The following is a 24,071-nucleotide window of genomic DNA, read 5'->3' as shown; positions in this document are numbered from 1 at the left end:
GAGGTTTACATGGAAAGGTGCTGTAGAAAGCAGAAATATCCTTTTTGTAAATGGGGCTTTAACAAAACTTTTGTATGTTACTGGGAGGAAAAAATCTGACTTACTCATAAAGAAAGCATTTGACTATTTACTTATATAAGCGTGTTGTTTTTTCACAGCTAAGGGGTGAGCAGATAATTTGCTGTGTATGCAGTGACCATTCCGTGGCTCTCCTTCACCTTGAGGGAAAGAGTTGCCTCCTGCGTGCCCGGAAGCACCTTTTTCCTGTGAGGATGATAAAATGGCACCCGGTTGAGAATTTTTTAATTGTTGGATGTGCAGATGACTCAGTCTATATTTGGGAAATTGAAACAGGTAAATTGAAATTTTACCCCTTTCATTCTTTATATATTTATGATGTACAAGCATTTGACCAGATGGAAAGTTTCAGAGAAGACGCGGTGATGACCTCACTTGCTTTAACCTTTGTTTGGGTTGCATTTAATGGCTTCAGTTAAAGGCATGTGTGCAAAATAAAACACAGCAGCCTAAGTCAGATCCTGACCAACTGATGATTAGCTGACAGGGCAGTGCACAGGAATGAGCCGGATATTTCTGGAAGCTATAAATAAAAACATAAGTTATCTACTTTAATTATTAACAAGAGAGAAATTTAGTGTCCTACTGGTCTCAAATTATCATTAAATTATGCTTTCTTCAGCATGCTCACCATCTCAGCAACATTTTGAGCTAATTGATGATCAGTAATAATGGAATATAATTAATTATAAAACTCCAAAAAGTTGAGTCAGGAAAACTGAAAACTGAGTGGCTCAATTGAACTTTTGATATCATATCATAGAGAATGTAGAGTTTGAACTTTAAAATTAAAAAAAAAAAAACTACTACATAACTAAAGATTGAGAGTAATACATTCCAGAAAATGCTGGAATATATCAAATAAGGTGAGGTAATTAATGAACGTGAGTCAGGGGAGTTCGTTTGAGAGTACATTTCACTGAATCTATAGCATGATTTTTATTGATTAATCAGTGGTGGTTTTATGTTGGGTGTTATTAACAGACTGGGATAGTTTATAATATTATAGTTTAGAGCCATACTTCACCAAAATAATTGCTATTTTCTTTGCATTTGACTGTTGTGTGTAAGTGATGATGACTAATGTACTAGTGTTTAGAGGGTGCAACCTCATACTGCCTTACATTTGTAAATTGTTTTATAGCTTTGATGGGCTTTCCTGCTCATTTTCCCCTTAGATTCTCACAACTTCTGAGGTAGGTTGGAGAAGTATTATTCACTATTTTATTGATGAGGAATTTGCAGATGTGATAAATAAATGTACAAGACTGTACAGCTAATAAGTGGTGAACCAGTTTGAGGATCTTGCTTGTTCTTTGCACAATATACACAAAATTAGGAGAGTTCTGGAATTCTTGATCTGAGCAATACAGTTAAGTATAATAGATAAAATAGGCCCTAAAGCCTGGGCTTGCCTCCAGAGCCTGTTAATAGGACCTCGGATCATATTACATTGCTTCTTTGCTTGTCAATCTCCTCATCTGTGAAATGGGATAATAATACTGCCTTCCTGTCAGGATTAAATGAGCTAATACCTACAATGCTTGTAAACAGTGCCTGCAGGCGGTTAGCCCTTAGTGATGGTTGACTATTGTTACTATCAACAAATGCAGCGAAGTCTTGACTTCTGCTTGTAAAATAAAGCCTGTAAATCACATATGCTTATTAATGTGCCCAATTGCATTTTCAATTGTGAACACTTGGTAACTAAACTTATTTTTCATGGGTGATAGAATCCAGCAAGAATAAATAAATATCTGGGCACCCCCGAGTGTTCATGGTCCCCTTTTCCCATCGGGACACCCTCAGGCTATGTAACTTTTTATTTATGTATTTTTTTGGCAGAGTGGGAAGTAAAGCAAAGCCAAACCGTTAGTACTTCCTGAGATTATATTTATTCCCATTCTGTATTTTAATTTTGTTATTTCTCTTATATACTCCCTCAAATACATAACCAAATTTTGAAGAACATTTGAAAAATAGATACAAAGAAAAACAAATAATCCTATCCTACTAATTAATAAGTGCTATTAATATTTTGATCTACTTTCTGTCAGGCATTTTTCTATGTCAATAAATAGATATTTACTGTATTTTAGTCTATATTTTATTTCAGTCACAGTCCTGGCAGGAAACTGAAGTCAACCCAGATGGGTCAAATGAAGAGACTTGAATGAAAGGACTGTTTATAGAGGTGTGGGCAGGGATTAGGGGCCAGACAAGGAACGGATGGTGAGCGCTCCCAGCACCCAGGCACTGGCAGCATCAGGAAGCTCTGGCCACCTCTAGGACTGAAGCAAAAAGAGGAGAAAACATTGTTGCTGGGACCCAGTGAGAGTTGAAGCTGAGGAGGAGTGGTCACCCCATGAAGTCATAGAAAAGAAGCAGCTCCTGCCAGAGATGCAGGACTCACATAGAGAGGGGAGGGTTGGAAGAAATTCTTTCTTCTTCTGCAGTCACCTCCATTAATTTAATCCACTGAAAGTGAGAGGGGAAGGGCATTCAGTTCTAGGCATCAGCCTCCCTGTGCACAAAGAAGGAAGGACACAGAGGGTAGGAAAGGATGGAGTGGGTTGTCACATGGACAATAATCGATAGAGTTGTCATTATGGACATACTAGGCTTTAATTGAGGAATCTCCTATAGTTGGTTATTTATACTGTTTCCTATAAAAAAGTTTATTTTAGAATTTCCATATCAAACAATATGCACAGGTTTAGTGCCAAAGTAACCTACAGAATATAAGTTGTTCATCTTTTGGTTATCTGTATTAATAGTTTAAAAACAATCTCAACTCATCTTAAGATGAGCTTGTAATTGGTGATGATAGTATTAGTGATTCTACCCAGACCTTCACATTTGTGATGGACCTCTTCACTTCTTAAAGCACCATCCCATTGACCACCTCCTTTGAGCCTCACAACACCCTGTGAAGGTGGCTGGTGGCCCAACTTTCTATTATCACATTCATTTCTTTTGAATAAGTTTATGTTGTTCCTTTATTCTTGTGTCTGGTGTTGCCTTTGTTGTGTTTTGCCTTTAATCTCTGCAATTTTAATTTTGGTTACAATGTAGTGAATTATGTTTTCTTTTCCAAGTCGGATTTCAGCTGGCTAAGATGCTTCCATCATGTTTACTGTCCTTGATTTCTGTTTTATTCTCTACTTGTAAAGGTTGAATGGTCTGAGATCCGGAAGTGTTTCCATTTAAATTTTCATAAAGCTAGGGGGAAAATACCAACTAAAGCCAAAACAGGCTGAAAACAGCTATTTGAAGGTGTGGAATATACTAGCTCATGGATGTGCCTGGCACACAAATGATGAATGAATGAGTGAACTAATTAATCCAAATGCTCTTGCCTCAGTAGACTGAGTATGAATGTTCACCTTAACATTGGCCAATTGTGGCTTTTAGATCCTGCCCAATTGTAAGCAGGTTCTTAGCTTTCTGCTTCAAGTCTTCCTTAGGGATTTGGAGTTCACGGGGCATGTCTCACCTCCTGAAGTGAAGGTCTGTGTATTTCGTGTTCCAGTCAATTTTTCCCGGGCCTTGGCCTTTTAGTTTTGCTATTCTCTCCATAGGGTTCACACTTAGTTCCATGTGAACAGACTTATTCCTACTTTCATTTCTCCAGCACTCTGCTCCTCTAACTACGTGAAGGAGGAATAAATTGACATAAAGGTATTTATCAGATCTTTCAGCACTAGAGCAATTCCAGAGCCCACAGAGAGAAAATAGGAGGTGTTAGTGGGATAAGAGTTTTGAGGAAAGGGGACTAGAAAGAAAAGGCAGGAAAAGGGGCTTGAAGCCAAAAGTAATTAATTCTCAACTTATCAAAAGTCTGCCTTGGTGGGCGCTTGGGAAGTATGGGGTATAGCATAAGTCCCCGTGCCACCTTTCCTTGGTTATAGAGGACAGGATGTGAGGCCTCTTCCATTTTTCACAAATACTTTATAACAGCCTATTCTCACTTTACTTATGAGTCTCTTTGGCAGAATACATAAGCATATTCGACAGTCGTGTACCACTGTGCCTATTTTATCTTGGACTGAAAAGGGGTGTTTCTTTCTGTGATAGGTGGCATAGTGAGATGGATGACAGGGTAAATTTTGGGATCGTGGGTGGGCACACTTATCTCTTGGAAGTGGCAAACAACTGAGGTAAAGAAATGTTTGTGTGACACTGAGGGCCCTCATCTTCTGGCTAAAAATGTAGTGCTGCCAGTTTAGGAGTGATGAGGGCATCTAGTTTTGCTTATTGATTTGCCGGATGTCCCACGATGTTTAGACCTGATTAGGAAAGGAAAATATTGCAGATGTCATTTTGATTAATATTTGAGCTCCCACAGTGTATTTGGCACTGACAACTCTGGGCGGCTTGGTCGCCCTCATTGCTGTGAGACACAATAGGGGTAATAATGTATTACTGATTTTATTTTCCCTAAATTACATACCAGAAATAAATCTTAGCTCTGAGCTAATTATTCTTTTAAGAATTGAATTGAAAATAATTCTGAGTACTACTCTTTTCACCGTAGTGGATTTACATAGCAGATAATTTGTCTAATGAATATCTTATGCGTTATTAATGTAACTTTCTATTGAAGGTCTTCTGTTAAGTGTACAAGCTATGTTGGGAAATACGCCATATTAAGTAATTGCATTGTGTGTGTGTGGGGCGGGGACAATGAAATCTTGTTTGCTTAAAAATAATACTTTTTAAAAATATCTTAAGATGGATCAGAAACACTTTTTTTCCGTAGAGGGCTGGATAATAGATGTTTTCTGCTTTGTGGTCCATAGATCTTTGTTGCAATTACTGAACTCTCCTGTTGTAGCATAAGCGAAGCCATAGACACTACATAAAGGAGAGGGTGAGGCTGTGTTTCAATAAAATTTTACTTACAGCAACAGGCAGCAGGCTGGATTTGGCCTGCATCTATAGTTTACAGATCCCTGAGAAAGATGGTTGTTTTTTTTAAAGACATTGATTTCATAATAACTCATTCTTAAAGCAGCAGAAAACGTTTAATCCATTAGACCTCACTGTAAGCAGGACGGGCATAGTTATACCCGTTTTCCCAGTGAGGAAACGGAACACAGAGAAGTTTTGTGAGTTTGAATGTCCCCAGAGTACGTGTTGGCACAGGCACTACATTGTATGTCTCCTTCTTCCATTCTGGTGTGTCCTTCACTTATCGTGCAATAGGAACATCTCTTGCAGACGGAGGTCACCTTTTGAGACTGTCAAGCAGGGAATTAGATAAGAACAGCTTTGCAAAGAAAGGAGATGGCTGCCAGGAAACCTGCTACAAGATCTCCTAAAGGAGAGGGTCTCTGGCTGTCTTTCAGAGCTTGACTCTAAATTTACACGTAGTTCTAACGGCTCTGGTCATCTGATTTCTCAGATGACAGATTAGCCGCAGCAAATTACAAGCGGGGAGGCTGTTTGTGGCGGGCACTCTGATAGCAGAAGCGACAGCTGATGGGAAGGGAGGAGAAGCAAAAGTTATGTATCACTGCTCAGCGCTGTCTTTCTTGTGCTCATAGGACGATATGTGCCAAAAAATAAAAATGCTGAAATTGCTCCCCCTATTCAGCAAGCTCCCACAGATCTCTGCACAGACTATGCGAAGCTGCCAGTCCACATCCCGTGACTCCTGTTGGAGAACTGGGCTGGCGTCTTCCCAGGTACTGCTGGGGCTCCAGGAAGAATATTTAAAAGTATTATATCCATGGTGGATTCCGGACCTAAGGACATCTCAGAAGCAGCTTGGGGCTTGGGTTTAGGGGACTGAAGGCTTTGACCAATTAGTAGGTAGAAATCAGGGTCCAGGGGACTCTATTTTTGTTCATTTCTTCCAGTTCCTGCTCAGGTAATGTGGACTGTGTAACACTGAGCAGAAAGCCTCATGACTGTAGCATGGCATGAGCACCCAGCCTCTGATTATGACATGGTTTCTGTGGGAAAATACACTCCAAGTTTTAAAACAAACGTTTTTTATGCAGAGCATTGAAACAAAACCTATTCATAAGAAATTAAGGAAGTAAGGAAGAAGATTCGTTTCAGACTTATTTTCACCACGGGTGTTAAATTTTCTTTCTTTTTTGCCTTGCCAGCAGGAAGCCAAAACTTCCATCTTTTAATTTCTTTTTCTTATTAGAATTAGTAGTAGTTAGCTGGAAAATTATTCAATTCACAATACTGCGAAGTGGAGCATTTGTTCTTCCACGTTTTCAAAGTGCATAGGCTTAGAAATAACTAAATTAGAAAGTTTTTAAAAGAAAAAAGAAAAAGATAAAAGTATAAAGAAATGAGTTTCGTCAACCAATAGCTAATAGCTCATGTTTTTCAAAAATATTCAGTGTTTAATCTTGTCCTATAGATTTGAGTTTGCTTTAATAGTTTACAGTGAGGGGTATGTAGAATACGTGCAAGACACAGTTTTTCAGAATATAGCCATGTTTGCCTCAGTAGACTAGAATTGTGTAGTTAAATTCCTACTTTGCCACACCAAAATATCATACAAGTTTACTACATGGAGAAGTAATTTGCCAGTTCACAGGTTTTACTTGGTCACCTTCTTTTATGGCATACAACATCTAGTATTCCCATACATATAAAATAACACTGCAATTTACACTAGTGACCAACTATACCATTCTGAGAAACAATATTGCTTGGTTTTCTCCTCAAGGTCACCACTTTGTAGATATCAGGGCAAGGTTATGTTGTGTTGACAGTCTCGTCAGCATAACCAGTATACGATTTTCATTATAGGTATGTTAAGGGTAGGTTTGGGGTATGCCGCATCCTGCAGGTAATAGTCTCTCTAGTATGTCATTTTCTCGAAGCCACATTATTTTGTTGTGGTAGATTACAGATGGAACCCTCTTGGGATGATTGGTTTTAGAAAAGAAAAATAGGATACATTAAAGTATAGGGCGGGATTTTTCCTGTATCACCTTTTCCAGACCTCTTTCTTCTTTACTATAATAATTACTGATGTTATTACTCAACATATATTTTTAGTTTACTGACCATTTTTTGAATCTTTGTTTCTGTCTCCTTTGCCCTAGTTATCACAGTTCCACTGCAATTTGTGATTTTGATTCATGCAATATTGTACATGTGCACGTTTGCATGCGTATGCACATGCTTTTGTATATGAACTTTGCAGTTTAGCTACGAAATATTTACACAGTTGTCAAAATTTGATCTCTTAAGTAGGTGACAATGTCCAGAGGAGTTATGTACATGAGCCCTGGGAGTCAGCTTGCCTGGGTTTGAATTCTTGTTCTACTCTTTTTATTCTATATTAAATAAATCAAGTTTGAACTCCTCAAAACACTGTCTCTTAATGGCAGCAAGGGCTGAATAAACATTAACTATTATTTATTATAAATCCTTCATGAATTACAGTACTAGTGTGTGCTAAGGATTCATTATTCCTGACTCCTTAGCTCCTTCTCTCCATTCTAGTTGTGCTCAATAATTATTTCCTGTTCTGGTGAAATGCATACCACTGTGAAGGACACTAGAAATATTGCATATGGTTTCCCTCCTTAAAGAGCTTTCAGTGTAATCAGGGAAAACTTGTACCTCTGAAACAATTTAAAAAAATATAAAGCAACATATAAGAATGTGGCATATGGAATACACTAAAGTATCCAAATGTACCGATAAGTTTTCCTGTGGGGAGTTTTATGACTTGTTCCCATAGCACAATGCACTTCCCCTCTCATACTTACACTTCTGGGGTTAACATCTGTCTTTCTCACTAATCTGAAAACATCTTGAGGGCAAGAATTCTGCCTGTATTGTTCACTGTTCTATTTCTAGAAGCTGATATGGCACCTGACACATAGGAAGAACTCAACAAATATTTATTGAATGAAAAAATATTTAGCTTCCATGAGCACAAGTAATGCCACGTGATTAATTATTCACCTTTAATCTGTCAAACTAATACTATTGCCTAGTGTTCAAAGACAAGATTTTTCCACTATTAACATGTGCAGTCTTTGGCAAATCCCTAGATTGATCAGAGACCTAGTTTCTTCATGGTAATAATGAAGATACTTAACACACAATGTTTGCAGAAAAGATGTATGAAGTTACTGTATGTGGAATACTGGCTTTATTTTTGTTAAATATCTATCTATCTATCTGTCTATCTATCTATCTATCTATCTATCTATCTATCTATCTATCTATCTATCATGTTTGCTGTAATAAAAAAGAAACCTGAGCAATGAAAGAAAAAAATGGATGAAGTTTACAAAACTTAAAAACTTTTGTGTATCAAAGGTCATTATTAGGAATGTGAAAAGACAATCTACAGAATGGGAAAAGTAATTTGCAAATTAAACATCTATTAATGGTCTAATACCCAGAATATAAAAGGAACTCTTATGGCACAGCAACAAAAGACAAGTCACTCAATTCTGTGAAGGACATAGGATTGGTCAAGGTGGCTCATGCCTGTAATTTCAGTGCTTTGGGAGGCTAAGGTGGGAGGATCACTTGAGTCCAGGAGTTTGAGACAAGATTGGGTATCATAGTGAGATCCATCTCTACAAAAAATTTAAAAAATTAGCCAGGCACAGTGGTATGTGCTAGTAGTCCTAGCTATTCTGGAGGTCGAGGTAGGAGGATCACTCGAGCCGGGCAGGTTGAGGCTGTAGTGAGCTGTAATTATGCCACTGTGCTCCAGCCTGGGTGGCAGAATGAGACCCTATAAAGGTTATCAACATCATTATTCTTCAGGGAAATGCAAATCAAAATTATAATGAAATTCCATTTCATATTCACTAGGGTACTTATAATTTAAAAAGTGGAAAACAAAGAGTATTAGCAAAAATGGGGAAAATAGGAACCCTTGTACATTGCTGGTGGGAATATAAAATGGTACCACCACTTTTGAAAACTGTATGACATTTCCTCAAAAAGTTAAAAGTAGAATTACGAAATGACCTAGCAATTCCACTCCTAGGTATATACCTAAAGGAAATAAAAACATACCCACACAGAAACTTGTATATAAATGTTTACAGTAGAATTATTTATAATGGCCAAAGTACAGAAACAACCTAAATGTCCATCAGTGGAGGAATCTCCATAGACTAATCTCCTGTTAGTCTAACAAATCATAATATACACATACAATGAAGTGTTACTCAACCCTCAAAATGAATGAAGTACTGATTCATGCTATAACTTGGATGAACCTTGAAAACATGCTAAGTGAAAGAAATCAGACATATACAAAAATGCACATATTGTATGATTCTTTTTATATGAAATATCCAAAAAGGGCAAATCCATAAAAACAGAAAGCAGATTGGTGGTTGTCAGGAGATGCGGTTGTGGGAGGGTGGAGAATGGGGAGTGATTACTTAATGGTATGGGGTATTCCTTCAGGAAGATGAAAATGTTTTGAAACTAGAGAGATGGTGGTCATACAACATTGTCAATGCACTCAATGCCACTGAATTGGGTAGTTAATGTATGTTATGTCAATGTTACCTCAGTTAAAAAAAAAAAAAAACAACATACAGTAAGTATAAAGACAATTCTTAAAAGTGGTAGAATCTCAACATTTGCAGAAAATGATTGTTAAAAGTTGGTCTATTATACTTTCAATGTTTTCTTTCTTTTGTATATTAACATATGCAAAGATATGCTCATATTTATTTTCATATTGTGATTTTAAGATTTTGCTGATTTTAAAAATTAATTGATATCCTTTATAATCATATTTATTTTATTTACAAATGTTAAATCACTACTGGGAAAAAAGGGTTCATTGACATCCCCAGATTGTTGAAGGGGTTCATGGTATAAAAAAGTTAACACTCAAGCCTGTAATCCCAGCACTTTGGGAGGCCGAGGCGGGCGGATCACAAGGTCAGGAGATCGAGACCACAGTGAAACCCCGTCTCTACTAAAAATACAAAAAATTAGCCGGGCGCGGTGGCGGGCGCCTGTAGTCCCAGCTACTCAGGAGGCTGAGGCAGGAGAATGGCGGGAACCCGGGAGGCGGAGCTTGCAGTGAGCCGAGATCACGCCACTGCACTCCAGCCTGGGCAACAGCGTGAGACTCCGTCTCAAAACAAAACAAAACAAAACAAAACAAACAACAACAAAAAAGTTAACAACTCCTGTTAGTCTAAGAGATTTTGAATTACTCGATTGGTAGCAGTACAGTGGGAAGTAATAAGTCAAAATCTGCTGTTTTATTTGTCAGGCTGTCTGTATTTGCCGTCCATATACTTTTTTAAAAAAATCAGAGCATATATATATGATTGATAGATAGATAGATAGATAGATAGATAGATAGATAGATAGATAGATAGATCATTGATTAGGTTCCTTCTTCCTCTTTCTCTCTCTCCTGCATGGTTCTTACCCGAGTAATTATAAATTAATATATCTTAATATTCACTGTATTGTGTGTGTGTGTGTGTTTAAAATCTATTTTCTATGGGGAAATAGATACATGTAAAATACATAATGTAATGTAAGAAAGAGAAAGAGCAATTTATAGTAGCCAAAGACAGTTGTTTCATAGGATTCAATTAGTATAAAAATGAAAGTAAATTTTATGTCGAGAAGATACTATCCTTATTTTTTTAAATTTTGTATTGATACATATTTATGGGGTACATGTGATATTTTCTTATCTGCTGGTATGCGTAATGATCAGGTTAGGGTATTTGGGGTTTCCACCACCTTGAGTATTTATCATTTCTATGTGTTGGGAACAATCAGGTTATCCCTTCTAGCTACTATGAAATTTATAATACATTGCGGTTAACTCTAGTCACCCTCTTCTGATGCCAAACATCAGAACTTATGCCTTCTAAGTATGTGTATATACCCTGATATGGTTTGGCTCTGTGTCCCCACCCAAATCTCATCTCAAATTGTAATCTCCATGTGTTGAGGGAAGGGAGGGACCTGTTGGAAGGTGGTTGGATCATGGGCGCAGTTTCCCCCATACTGTTCTCATGATACTGAGGGAGTTCTCACAAGAGCTGATGATTTTAACAGTGTTTGGAAGTTGCCCCTTTACGCTTCTCTCCTACCACTGTGTAAGGCATCCCTTGTTTCCCCTTCACCTTTTGCCATAACTGTAAGTTTCCTGAGGCTTCCACAGTCATAAAGAAATGTGAGTCAATTAAACCTCTTTCTTCCATAAACTATCAGTCTCTGTTATTTCTTTATAGCAGTGTGAAAACAGACTAATACAGAGAACTGGTACAAGTAGAGTGGAGTACTGCTATAAATATAACCTGAAAATATGAAAGCAACTTTGGAACTGAATACCAAGCGGAAGTTGGAACAGTTTACAGGGCTCAGAAGAAGACAGGAAGATATGTTAGGAACTGGAATAAAGGTGACTCTTGTTAGGCTTTAGCAAAGAGTCTGGCAGTATTTTGCCCGTGCCCTAGAGATATATGGAACTTTAAATTAGAGAGAGACAATTTAGGGTATCTGGTGGAAGAAACTTTTAAGCAGCAAAGCATTCAAGAGGTGACCTGGAATATTCTGCAAACGTTCAGTTTCGTGCGTCCATGAAGAGATGGTGGGAAAAAAAAATCAGAGCAAATATACAGTAATAAGAAAGAGTTTGACCTTACTATGAACCAAATTAAATCAAACAACTATTACTGCATCACTGAAGAGCGGCATGTAAGTCTCACTGTATATATATTTTTTATTTCAATGTAGAGACAAGACCCAGTGGACATCTTTACATGCATGTGCATGCACAGACATGTGAGTGCATGCTCCCACCCCGCAGGCCCACCACAGTCATCACCTTTCATTCCATCTGGTGAATATGGATCTCTACTGTGGTGAAATTATGTAATTGTTAACTTGATCTTATAGTTTTACAAACTTTTCAAAGTAAAGACATTCCAAGGATGAAGTAGTAAAATGGTCTGCATGGAGTGGTTTCTGATATGCTTTGTAAAATTCAGGTATCACATTGAAAGGCTGTCAACAAAACAGGCACATGTAATTTTTTTCCCCAAATGTAGAGTTTTTGTCAGTCTTTGTCAGTTACAAACATTAGAAGAATTACCTACATTTTATTACAAGATTATACTTTATATAAACATATTTCTATATTGTTTTTAGGTATCCATGACTTATTTCAAAAGTTCTACATCATTTGATTCACTTTTTTTCAAGTGACCCACACACAGGTATTTGTTTGTGTGTGTGCATTTTAATTGAGATATTATTCAACTCCACCTTTTTCTGGTTCTCCTGGCATCCTAATATACATTAGGCATATTATTGTGGTATTTGCAGGATGTCTTCAGAACATTTTGTACGCTCAGAAACAAATAGGAAAATCAATACAATCTCATTCTAATGATAAAAATAAATATTGTCTGCCCTTAAAATTACTTTCACCAATTAAGTCCCACCCTTTGCTGCCTTTATTGTTTCCTTTGGCAGTTGCTATCTTCCTGGGTTTTCCTTTAGTAAAGAAAATACTGGCTGTAATCAGGTTTAGGGATTCCTGTGGTCTGATTACACTTTTGGATTGAGTTCTGGCTGAGTAGTTTGTTATGTATCTGGTATCTGCATTTAACATTTATGGGGGCTTCACCTACAACAGTAGAAAAAGAAACATATCAGGATGACTGCTCTTTGGCTCCTCCCTTAACTAGGCCCTTTTTGCAAGCATTTTATATGACACTTGGAACGTTAGTGGGTTTCACAGCTGCAACGTTCAGTGGAAATAAACCCAAAGGAGCCATCTGCCCTCCCCACGCTGCCTTTTTTCAATTCCCTAGCAACTTCCCAGTAGCCAGCTGCCACAGAAACAATTGGAAACGCAAGACTCAGTGGACTGTAATGATTGTTATTCTCTGGGAAAGTAGGTTCTCTGATTTGGCTGAGAGATAAAGGATACCGGATGCACTTGATTCATCTGACTGTATCAATAATATCCAACTCCTACCATTTACTTACCTGTTAGGATTTTATGGGAAGGGTCTTTTGTGTTTCTAGGGATGAACCAGATGAAAACAAATTCAAAGGTCAAGTCCTTGGCTTGGCAGTGGCAAGCAGAGAATTCGACTCAAGGAATGTCAGACTTTATCTTCTGTGCTGCAAATAACGTTGCCTGCTAATCTCAGCCTTGTCAATGCATCCCAGGCATAGATTGGCCCACCACTTTCCCCAGTCCTTTTCACATTTGAGGGAAGCAGGTTCCATTCCACTTAGGCCCATGTGCTGAGAAGACAAAGGACTTGTGTCAGCCCTTGGAGCGTCTGAGTACCCAGCACTCCACTGAAGGGCACACAATGTCATCTTACAGTTCATCAGCTGAGCAGATCGCAGGTTGGTTTCGTAAATTTAGTAAATGAATTGTACTTTCTGCTAATAAAAAAATTTAGAAAATGTATGGGGTTGAGGTTCTAGGAAGATAACTAAAATAAGAAAATTTGATAAAAACAATTGACTTTAACCCACGATTTGCCCTGCAGGTTAACTTTCTTTGGTCACCACATTTTTCTTACTTCTAGAAGTATCAACCGTAAGTCAAGTTTGAAAATTACAGTTACATGTTCCTTATTAGAGGTCTTTCATTTTAAAAAAAGAACTTCTCTCCTTTTCTTACAACCATGATAGTTTTCTTAAGCTTTGTCTGTTAGCAAAGTTATCTCCCATCAATAATTGTGTAAAGAAACTTGTGCTTCTTTTAAACACTGAATTTAACAGAATTGTTAGTACATTATGATCTAATCATTGAGGACATAGACAAAACAATCAGCCAAGCTTGGGGTTGGAATTGCATGACTAAGCATACTTGTATAGATATAAATAGGAGCTAAATGCATGAGTTAATATCCTATATTGTAGGAAACTGAGCATTCTATTAACCCATCTTATCTCAGAGAATATTTCTGGTTAGTTCTGGCCATCTCGCTACCATGGATATAGGCCTATATTTTCTTAGCCAAAATTTATAAATCTAAAAATCTCTGAAAATAAAAGTTTTTAGTGGTTCGTGGTAAAGCAACATAACCAAAATTTAAATTGTATAAGGTTATTTATTTCACTAAGTATAAGTATTCTTCCTTTTCTTGCTTTTTTTTTTTTTTTTTTGCTGCAGATATATAGCATGTTTGATTACTGTCTGCTCTGTTAGACCTTGCTCCAGTTATTATATAATATGCATATATGCATTATTTTATCTCTCCAAAATCTGAAAAATCGTGAATTCTAAATTCATATGGTCTCAAATGTTTTGGATAAGGACTTGTGGGCTTCTATTATTTTTCTCTGAGATTCTTCCTAAAGTAACTGGTGGTTTCCTACAAAATGCCATCTCTACTCTGTATCTTTGCCTCCCATTGATTTAATACAGTTTAATCTGGCCTTTGCCACACTTTTTCCATTGGAACTCTTCTTCCTATACCTCACTGCCAAGTTGAGTTGCCATGCTCTGGGTCACAGGTACTTGTCTGCAGTCACTCTGCCATCATTGTCCTTCTTTCCTCCCTCTCTCCATCCTCAGCCTCATATGACACTGCCTTCTCCTGATGGCCAATGGTCCCTCTTTCTCAGACTGCCCTACTTCTACATGGTTTCTGTATATTATTCTTTGGTTTTATTCTCAGAATTTTCTTTTTCTTTGTATTTTCTTTGGGCTATCTTATTAACACAGATGCTTTTTTATTATGATGATTGTGGTAAAATGTAAACAAAGATGTGGGATTTTTACATAACATAGAATTTACCATTTTAAACTTTTTGAAGGGTACAGTTCAGTGGCATTAAGTATACTCATATTGTTGTGCAACCATCACCACCATCCATCTCCACAACTTTTTCAACTTATTTAATGAAACTCCATACCCACTGAATGGTAATGCCCCATTTGTCCTTTTCCCCAATCCCCTGGCAACTGCTATTCTACTTTCTGTTTCTATGAATTGACCTACTCTGGATTGGGTGTTTCATATAAGTGGAATCATGCAATATTTGTTCTTTCGTGACTGGCTTATTTCACTTAGCATGATGTCTTCAAGGTTCATCCATTTTGTAGCATGTGTTAGAATTTCCTTTTTTAAGGCTGACTGATACTCCATTTTAGGTGTATACAACATTTTATTCATCCATTCATTATTTGATGGGTTGCTTCCATCTTTTGGCTGTTGTGAATAATGCTGCTATGGACATGGGTATACAAATATCTATTCATGTCCTTGTTTTCAATTACTTTTGGTATATACCCAGAAGTCAACACAGGTGCTTTTGACTATGATCTATACGTTATGAGAGGTGGGGGATAGAACCTTGTGGCATAGGATAAGCAGCCACACATACTGGGGTCTTTACCAGACAGGGAGTCTGGCAAAAGGGAGGAAGAGCAAGTTGTTCTCTAATTCAGAGTTGGGTAGGACAAAGTCTGATGCCAGAAAGTCTCTGTTATGTAAGACTCCCTCTATAGTGGAGATAAAGTATATGCACCTGTATACAAAACACTTAGAGGAAGTGGCAGCAGAGATTATAAGCTACAGAAATAAGGATGATAGTGAGAAGGGATAGGGTGGAATGCTCTGGGCAAAGAAGAAGAGGAAGGAAATGGTTCTATAGAATTAAGAACCCACCGAAGACCACTGGCTATATAGGGAACCTGTGTAGCCGTTCCATGGAAGTCTTAATCGTACCTGTTTCTTAGCCCCAATACTATCAATAATGTCTAGTGATGGTCAGATTATTTGAAAGATAAACTATTGCTACATTTATTTTGTAAGCCTACAGTAAAACATAAAATTATACATTTTCAGAGGTGGCAAAATTAAAAAATAAAATGTTTTAAGGGCAGATGGGTTGGGATCTTTCTAATCTTTTACATGAACTATTGAAAAATTTCCTGATTGTCTTGCCAATGAAGGTCTTTCTTCAATTCTGTTCTCTGTATTGCCAACCAAACATTCCCTGCTTTAAATCTATCCCTAAACCTGCCAGTCCCCATGGTCTCTGGTGGAAATATAACTCCACCACATAACATTATGGCCCTTCCTGTCTTTTTAGTTAAAATACTTTCCCTAATCACCCTCCCAACCACAGGACACACTAATACCCTGTCACGTATTCTTCCTGAACCTCCATTTCTTTGCATTTTACTGGATTGTTGTAAAAATTAAATGGCACTTAAAAATACTCAATTAGTGGTAGATAATGGCAATTTTGATGATGATCATGATGATGATAATTAAAGAAGAGAAGGATGAGAAAACAATATTTTATCTCTTACATGTGCTTCTGTATTCATCTGTTCTCACACTGCTAATAAAGACATACCTGAGATTGGGTAATTTACAAAGAAAGGTTTACTCGACTCACACAGTTCCACGTGGCTGGGGAGGCCTCACAATCATGGCGGAAGGCAAATGAGGAGCAAAGTCTTGTCCTCCATGGCAGCCAAAGAGAGTGTGTGCAGGGGATCTCCACTTTATAAAACCACCAGACTATTCACTATTATGAGAACAGCACAGGAAAAACCTGACCCCGTGATTCAGTTACCTCCCACTGGGTCCCTCCCAGTACACATGGAATTATGAGAGCTAAAATGTGAGATCTGAGTGGGGCCATAGCCAAACCATATCAGCTTGCTTTGGAAATAGAGTGCTTTGAAAGGAACTTTTTGATGTGGTATATGATTGTGGAATCACCAGCTATTTAGAGAATATCTGAATGGCTTATAGTACTTAGGGTGTAAGAAAGGAGAAGGAGTTATAAAAAAGTATGAAATGTCTAACTAGCCATCACACTTATGTATTTTTATGCATTTAGTTTTATATTATGTTTAAGAAGCAAGAATTTCACATATAAAGTAGTAAAGAATGACTGAAATATTTGAAGTCTAAATCTGTTGTTCTGAATAAAAGTACTGCCAGAAGCCCTGGTGATGTTAATTTCCTATTGTGCGTAACAAATTAACACAAACTGAGCAGCTTAAAACAACACCTATTTATTGTCTCACAATTCTGTAAATTGAAAGTCCAGGCAAACTCAACCAGCTTCTCTACTTAGGATCTCATGAGGCAAAATAAATATGTCAGCCAACAGGGCTCTCATCTAGAGGCTCTGGGGAACAATTCACTTTCAAACTAATTCAGGTCCTTGCCAGAATTTAGTTCTTTTCACTTGTCGGTCTGAGGTCCTTGCTGGCTGTGGCCAGGTGTTGCGTTCAGCTCCTAAAGGCCATTTCCTGATCTTTATTCATGGCCTCCTCCCACTTCCAAGCTAGCAATGGCACATCAAATACTTCCAGTGCTTTAAATCTCAACTTCCTCTTGTTTGAGTGGCTGGAGAGAACTTTCTGCATTCAAAGCGCTCATCTAATAAGGCCTGGTCTATTTGAATAATCTCCTTATTATAAGGACAACTGAGTAGAAACCTTAATTACATGTGCAAAGTTCCTTTTGCTCTTTAATAATCCCTGGAGGGCTATCCCATCATATTCAAAGGGGAGGGAATCACATAAGGATGACTGTCACTGGGGATTGTTAGTATAAGTCTTCCTATTACACTGGTGGTCAGGTAGGACAGTCCTATCTTTCTGGAAGTCCTCACTGGTGAGTGAGTCTATAGAAAGGAAGTGTGAAGAGATGAGAGAGCCTTTTGAGATCACTAGCTGAGGTAATATGGTATTGAATTTTACAAGTGGCACTGGGGAGCCAGGACTATAGTTAGGGTACCCTGAGCCTTGGTGCTTTCAAAACAAATCCTGACATGCCTGCTGGAGCGTTAGTCACCCATTATTTGCCTAAGGCAAACCACTGCCATGTCCCAAGGGAAAAGTGATTGCAGTTAAAATGTTTTTATACTCCCATCTCTACTATATCCTTCCTCTCCAAAAAAAAAATAACCAAAACAACTCTCAAAGGACTTCATCCCTTACCCAGCACTTTATTCAGGAGACCATACCCCAATTTATCCTTTCCCAATACTCTTCCTCTTTCCAGGAAAAATTCCAAATCAACTCAGCAAGAGATTGATCTGATTAAATAAATTGACACCACAAGCGTATAAATGACAGACTCAAATCTCTTCAAGGATATTATATCCAATAAGTAACTTGACCTGCAATTGAGAGCATGAGGGACAAAATCTACTTTTGAAATATTTTAAAATGTAAAAATAACATGCCTAGTATAATAAATTTAAACAATGCAATGGGATGAATGAAATTTTGAAATACTCAGAAGCAGTATAATTTTATAGTTTTGTATATAGTAGATAATTGTAGAATTAATTAAATATATTATTCACGTTATACTTAAGAAACACTTGACTGTGAATATCTACCTCTTAATTTGGTTGTAAATTGTATTTAGTCTTAGATTGAGGTTAAAAATTAAAATTGAGTCTTTTTTTTTTTTTCCGAGACGCAGTGTCACTCTGTCGCTAGGCTGGAGTGCAGTGGTGCAATTTCAGCTCACTGCAACATCCGCCTCCCAGGTTCCAGCAATTCCCCTGCCTCAGCCTCCTGAGTAGCTGGGACTGGCTAATTTACAAATTACCCAGGCTTGCGCCACCATGCCCAGTTAATTTTTTGTATGTTAGTAGGGAAGGGGTTTCACCATGTTGGCCAGGATGGTCTCGATCTCATGACCTCATTATGTGCCTGCCTCGTCCTCCTAAAGTCATAGTAGATGTTATGCTGCTAGCAAGTGTTTAAAAAGAGGGAATTTTTTTTTTTTTTTTTTTTTGAGACGGAGTCTCGCTCTGTCACCGGAATTTTTAATAAGTAGATACCTTATCAAGAAAACCCTAGTTTAAAATGTGTCGAAAATTAATGCATTCTTTGCTATCTTTATACATCTCAGCAACTCTAAACCTCCATGTGTTTCAGTTCTTTCTGTTTCTTTCAGTTGTCCCCCACCACACCTCTTTATTCCATTTTTCTGGAGGTCAGTGGTCAGGATTAGACGTGAGGGCTGAGTGTGGCCCAGCTGATGAATCCCAGCGTTGCTGTGAATGTGCTGGAGGCTGTGGCAGAGTTGGGGTTAGGGTTGTGGTGGTTAGGGACTTTTTAAAAATGTATCCTATATACCCTGAAGGTATAGAAGGTTGATGTGAAGCCAATCTAAGTTTGTTATCATATTAGGGCCTCTATATAGTACAAAATGAGCCAAGTCTTTGACATTCTATTTTATAGCTGAATTTATTGTATCAACTCCATTTAGGAATGAAGGTAGGTGCCTTTATCCCTAATGTAATGTTTTAAGACTCATTCCCTTTCCCCACCCTTCCATTATTTTCTAGTTAGCTAAATTTCATACTTCCAGGGCGCCTGTGTGTGGTGAGAACCGCTGTCAGTTATACATTTCCTGGACTCAGATGCAGTAACTGTGAAATGGTTTTGTTAGGAAGGAGGCACTAGGTCGATCTCCATACATGTTTCTGAGCAAGGCGATGAACTTCATGAGTAACTAAAGACAAATGATACATTGTACGACAGATTCGATGGTCAAATATTTTGATTTGTGGAATTTGATTATAACTGTCAGTTAGCGGTTTTGTTGAAACCTGACTTTTATGAATTTGATTATCAAATTTGGTAGTGAGGTCATTTTTTAAAACTTACTCTGTTTCAGAGAGAGTCACTTTGAAATATTGTGCTCTTAATCACTTGCCCAGTATCATAATGGATTCAGTTAGAAAATGCCTACCTGATATGGAAGAGACCTAATTCTATAATGTATCCACTCACGTGTTCTTGCTATTAAGCTTTGTTCATTTAAATACAATTATTTGCTAAATAATTTGTATCCTGTTATGTGATTAGTGATGAATACATATGCTTTTTTTTTTTTTTTTCTTGAAATGGAGTTTCACTCTTGTTGCCCAAGCTGGAGTACAATGGCACATTCTCATGTCACTGAAACCTCTGCCTCTGAGGTTCAAGGGATTCTCCTGTCTCAGCCTCCTGACTAGCTGGGATTACAGGTGTGCACCACCACGCCTGGCTAATTTTTTGTATTTTTAGTAAAGACGGGGTTTCACTGTGTTAGCCAGGCTGGTCTTGAACTGCTTACCTCAGGTGATCTGCCCACCTTGTCCTCCCAAAGTGCTGAGATTACAGGCATGAGCCACTGCGCCCAGCCCTATATATATATGGTTTTTCTACAATCCAATAATAAACAGAATATTTAATTTAAAATGTGTTCCTTCTCTATGAAACAAATTTGTTTGAGATTCATTGGTTTACAATATATGTGCTTTGGATGGTCTGGGAGAATTTTATATTTCTATAGAAATGCTGTTTCTACAATGTTCTTCTTTGGAAAGACACCATGAGTTATAATAAGCTAATTAGTCTCAAATGTATTTATGTATAATTTTAACATAAAGAAAATATTTCTGTACAACATGACAAAGTGTTAATCCATCTAGGTGATGTTTTTTAGTCTTAATTTCCTCTTGATCATTTGCAGATGGATTCATCAAATGACTATGATTTCTTTTTAAATTATTTCTCTCCCTTTGAGGATAATAGCTATTCTTTTTTTTTTTTTTTTTCCAGAGACTTAGTGTACCTAGTTAATTTGTAGGAGGAAGTATGTAATTTAAAGGTATTCATAAGTTGATAGTAGGCTAGGATACTTGGATACTTTTGTTGATTTTGGAAAGTAAATGTCAATGGGAGTTGAAAAAGTTTCTTTTCTTTTCTTTTCTTTTCTTTCTTTTTTTTTTTTTTTTTTGAGACAGTCTCATTCTGTCACCCAGGCTGGAGTGCAGTGGCATGATCATGTCTCACTGCAGCCTTGACATCCCAGGTTCAAGCAACTTTCCCACCTCAGCCCCCTGAGTAGCAGGGACTACAGGTGTATGCCACCACGCCCAGCTATTTTTTGTAGAAATGGGGTTTCGCCATGTTGCCCAAGCTGGTCTTGAGCTCCTGAGCCCAAGGGATTAGTCCGCCTCAGTGTCCCAAAGTGCTGGGATTACAGGAGTGAGCCACCACTCCCAGCCAAAATAAAATATTTAAGTAGAAGACAGCAAATTATAAAAATATGCACAAATTTCAAGGAACATAAAATCAAGGAAACAACTTCTGGCTGTTTGGAAGGGAATTGAAGTGTAGAATGTGATGGCTCCTTCTTCTCCTTCAGCATCTTCTGCTCTGTAGTCCATGAAGCAAGAAATGGCTAGTTCATAGGTCAAGACAACACGTCACATTCAGAAACTGACTCGCTGTCTCCAATTACAAGTTCTTGTGCCATCAGGCAACATAGCTGAAAGCTGGGACAGGCCTCAGGCTTGTGAATGGCACTGTTTGCAGTGTTGGCCTCTCCTGGGCTCTAGGGTCTAAGTTTATAGTGCATATTTCTGGCATTAAATCTTGTCACACTGAGACCCTAGTATGCTCTGATGCTTTACAGCCACCTCTTTTCACTGCCTCAGGGAAAGGATACAATTATTTAACTTCTTCAGTGAATATTTAAAAAGAACTGCTTTGTACCAAGCTCATGGAACACATACTTGCCAAAAAGCGTTTAGTATCTGGTGGGGAAGCAAGCAAATAAAGGACACCAATTACAAAAGTGGTAAATGCTGTAAAGTGAAGAAGCTGAGATAGAAAACAGTACAAGATACAGGAATCTATTTTAGAAAGGCTTCTCTGAGGAAGTGAGATTTTAAGCTAATACCTGAAGGATGTGCTAGAGCTAGCAGGAAAAAAATTGTTTGTTTTCAACAAAAGAAAAAGAAAAAGAACAATCTAATTTGTGAATAAGGGGAGGCTGACATGGGAGAAAGCAGAGCAGGGGTGAGAATGTGACTTCTTGGTCAAGGAGTTTAGATTTCATCCCAAGTGCAGCGCCAGTTTTAAAAAAAAAATCATTAGCAGGTTGTTGATGTCATATAATCTATTAAGAAGTATTATCCAGCCTTTAATTTATGCCAGACCCCATTCTGGTGTACGGAAGAGGATTAAAAAATAAGTCAAATATATAATCCTACTCTGAGTTTGATTATAACGTAGCCTGCAAGGAAAGGCTGATTGAGGAGGTTCAAGTTTCAGGTAGGAAGCCCTGGGGGCCCAAGCTGGCCATATGCCCAGTGACCTCAGGCCTAGGTGTCAGGCAGACTCTAGTGCTTGGGGGCCAAAGACGTTTGTTAATCAGCTCACCAGCAGCTGAGTGAGGACCTCTGTCATGTGACAGAGAGGGCTGTCATATAGCACAGCATTCACTGTGTGCTGAAACCTCTAAGCCCTTCTTATATCTACTCAATTTAATCCTCAAGTAACTCCATGAGGTAGGGATTATCATTATCCCCATTGTACAGATGAAGATATTGAGGCACAGAGATGTAAAGTAACTTGCTGAAGGCCACACAGCCATCAAAGGTAAAACAAGGATTTAACTACAGGACAGTCTGATGCCAGAGTCTGCTCCTAAACACCATGCTGTGATGATGTGTCCTTGTTGTCTGCCTGGACAGATAGGAAGAACATGGGCAGGGTTGTGCATGGGGTCATAGAGAAGGCTCTGGTTTTAAACGTAGTTGATTAAGTACGCTGTGGGGTATGTTGAATTGACAGGGAAAGCAGTGTGTACAAGTGAAAATCCTGTCAATACGGGTCTGGGGATCTGCAGAGATTATCTTGGCTGTTTCTTATATTTCTGTGCACTGACTTTTCGGAAACTATGCAACTTTGGAAACTGATCTTTCCTTCATTTCTTATCAAGATGTTAATTGCTTTAAGCTATCTTTTCTTATGATTAGCTCTGCTCTCTAATGCACTATTACACAGTTTAAGATTAAAACAAATTATATAAAAATCATATTAAATAAATAATAGAAAAATACAAAATATTTATTGGAAAGCATTTTATACAATAAAGAGTTTACTTACAATAGATTTTATGGAATATTTTTGCACACCTACTTTGAAGGAGGAGATGTAATGTAACTTTCAGTAGTACTTAACTCGCCTATGTCTCTACACCTTTCCTTGTCATGTTCAGATTGATTCAAATGAATAATAAATATGAATTAACTCCTATTCTTGATGTACTATAATGAAATAAAATTCTAATTATCAGTGAGTTTACTTTGGAAAGAAAAGTTCTCCTGAAACTGGAAGTTGAATTAAGCAATTTTGTGAATCTTCGGTTTCTCACATTTCTTTAATATCTGGAAATAGTAGCTATTCTGTATCTTGCCCAAGGCAGTATATTAGAGTTGGAAAAGCATCGCTTGTTAGAAATCTTCCTTGTGGTCATGCCTCCTTTTTTTTTTCTTTTTTTTTTTTTTTTTGCTATATATGTTCTCTAATAGTTTAAGTATATCTCTGAAGTGGTATAAAGTTCATAACTTTGGAGACATATTTAAGGAAACATTCTGCATCATAAGTGATGTATCGTAGTGTATTAATCAGGGTCTAATCAGGAAAGAAAAATGATGCAGTAACTTAAACAGAAAATTTAGTATAAAGAATTATTAACTAGCATAAAGAATTTGAATATGAGAGATTGACTAGTAAGAAGAGAACTCTAAAGAATATAGGAATAGCAGATGTGAAGGATGACTCCTAGCCTTAGAACTTGTGCTAGCTTGATCAAGAAACCAAGAAAGACCCCCCTTTCCACCCTCCAGGGCTAAGTTCCTGACCTTGCTAGAGAGGGTATGGTTATACGTATTGAATGGCAAAGACGCTGCTATGGTGTAGTTCTGGTGGAACTTTCTAGAAATATTCCCTCGAGGGTGCCAGAGAAAGCTGTCCACAGGGAGATGTCTTGCTGGAGGCACTGTTACAAAACTGCCCAAAGAGTATGCCAAAGACAGTGTTTGGATGCAAAGTGCTGCTGGGCCAGCTGTCATGTAGTACCGATACCTTTACTGGAGAAGCCACTAACACTACTCCAAGAAAAGTACACCAGAACCAAGAAGAAAAAGCCCTTTCTTCCTCCCCTTCCCCTCCCCCTGCCTCTTCTTCT

At 37.8% G+C, this 24,071-nt stretch overlaps 1 protein-coding gene across 2 annotated transcripts in view; it reads left to right on the top strand.

Annotated features, from left to right (window-relative positions):
- WDR72 (WD repeat domain 72) overlaps positions 1-24,071 on the top strand; it is a 236,314-nt gene that overhangs the window by 64,053 nt on the left and 148,190 nt on the right. For both annotated transcript variants that reach the window (XM_015142281.3, XM_077938706.1), the window contains exon 13: positions 159-354. In XM_015142281.3, coding sequence (XP_014997767.3) covers positions 159-354 — 196 coding nt within the window. The remainder of the gene's footprint in view (positions 1-158; positions 355-24,071) is intronic.

This window comes from Macaca mulatta, chromosome 7, assembly GCF_049350105.2.
Source record: "Macaca mulatta isolate MMU2019108-1 chromosome 7, T2T-MMU8v2.0, whole genome shotgun sequence".
In the NCBI taxonomy this organism is placed as follows: domain Eukaryota; kingdom Metazoa; phylum Chordata; class Mammalia; order Primates; family Cercopithecidae; genus Macaca; species Macaca mulatta.
Note: the sequence above shows the minus strand (reverse complement) of the source record. Positions and strands in the feature narration are given on the sequence as shown.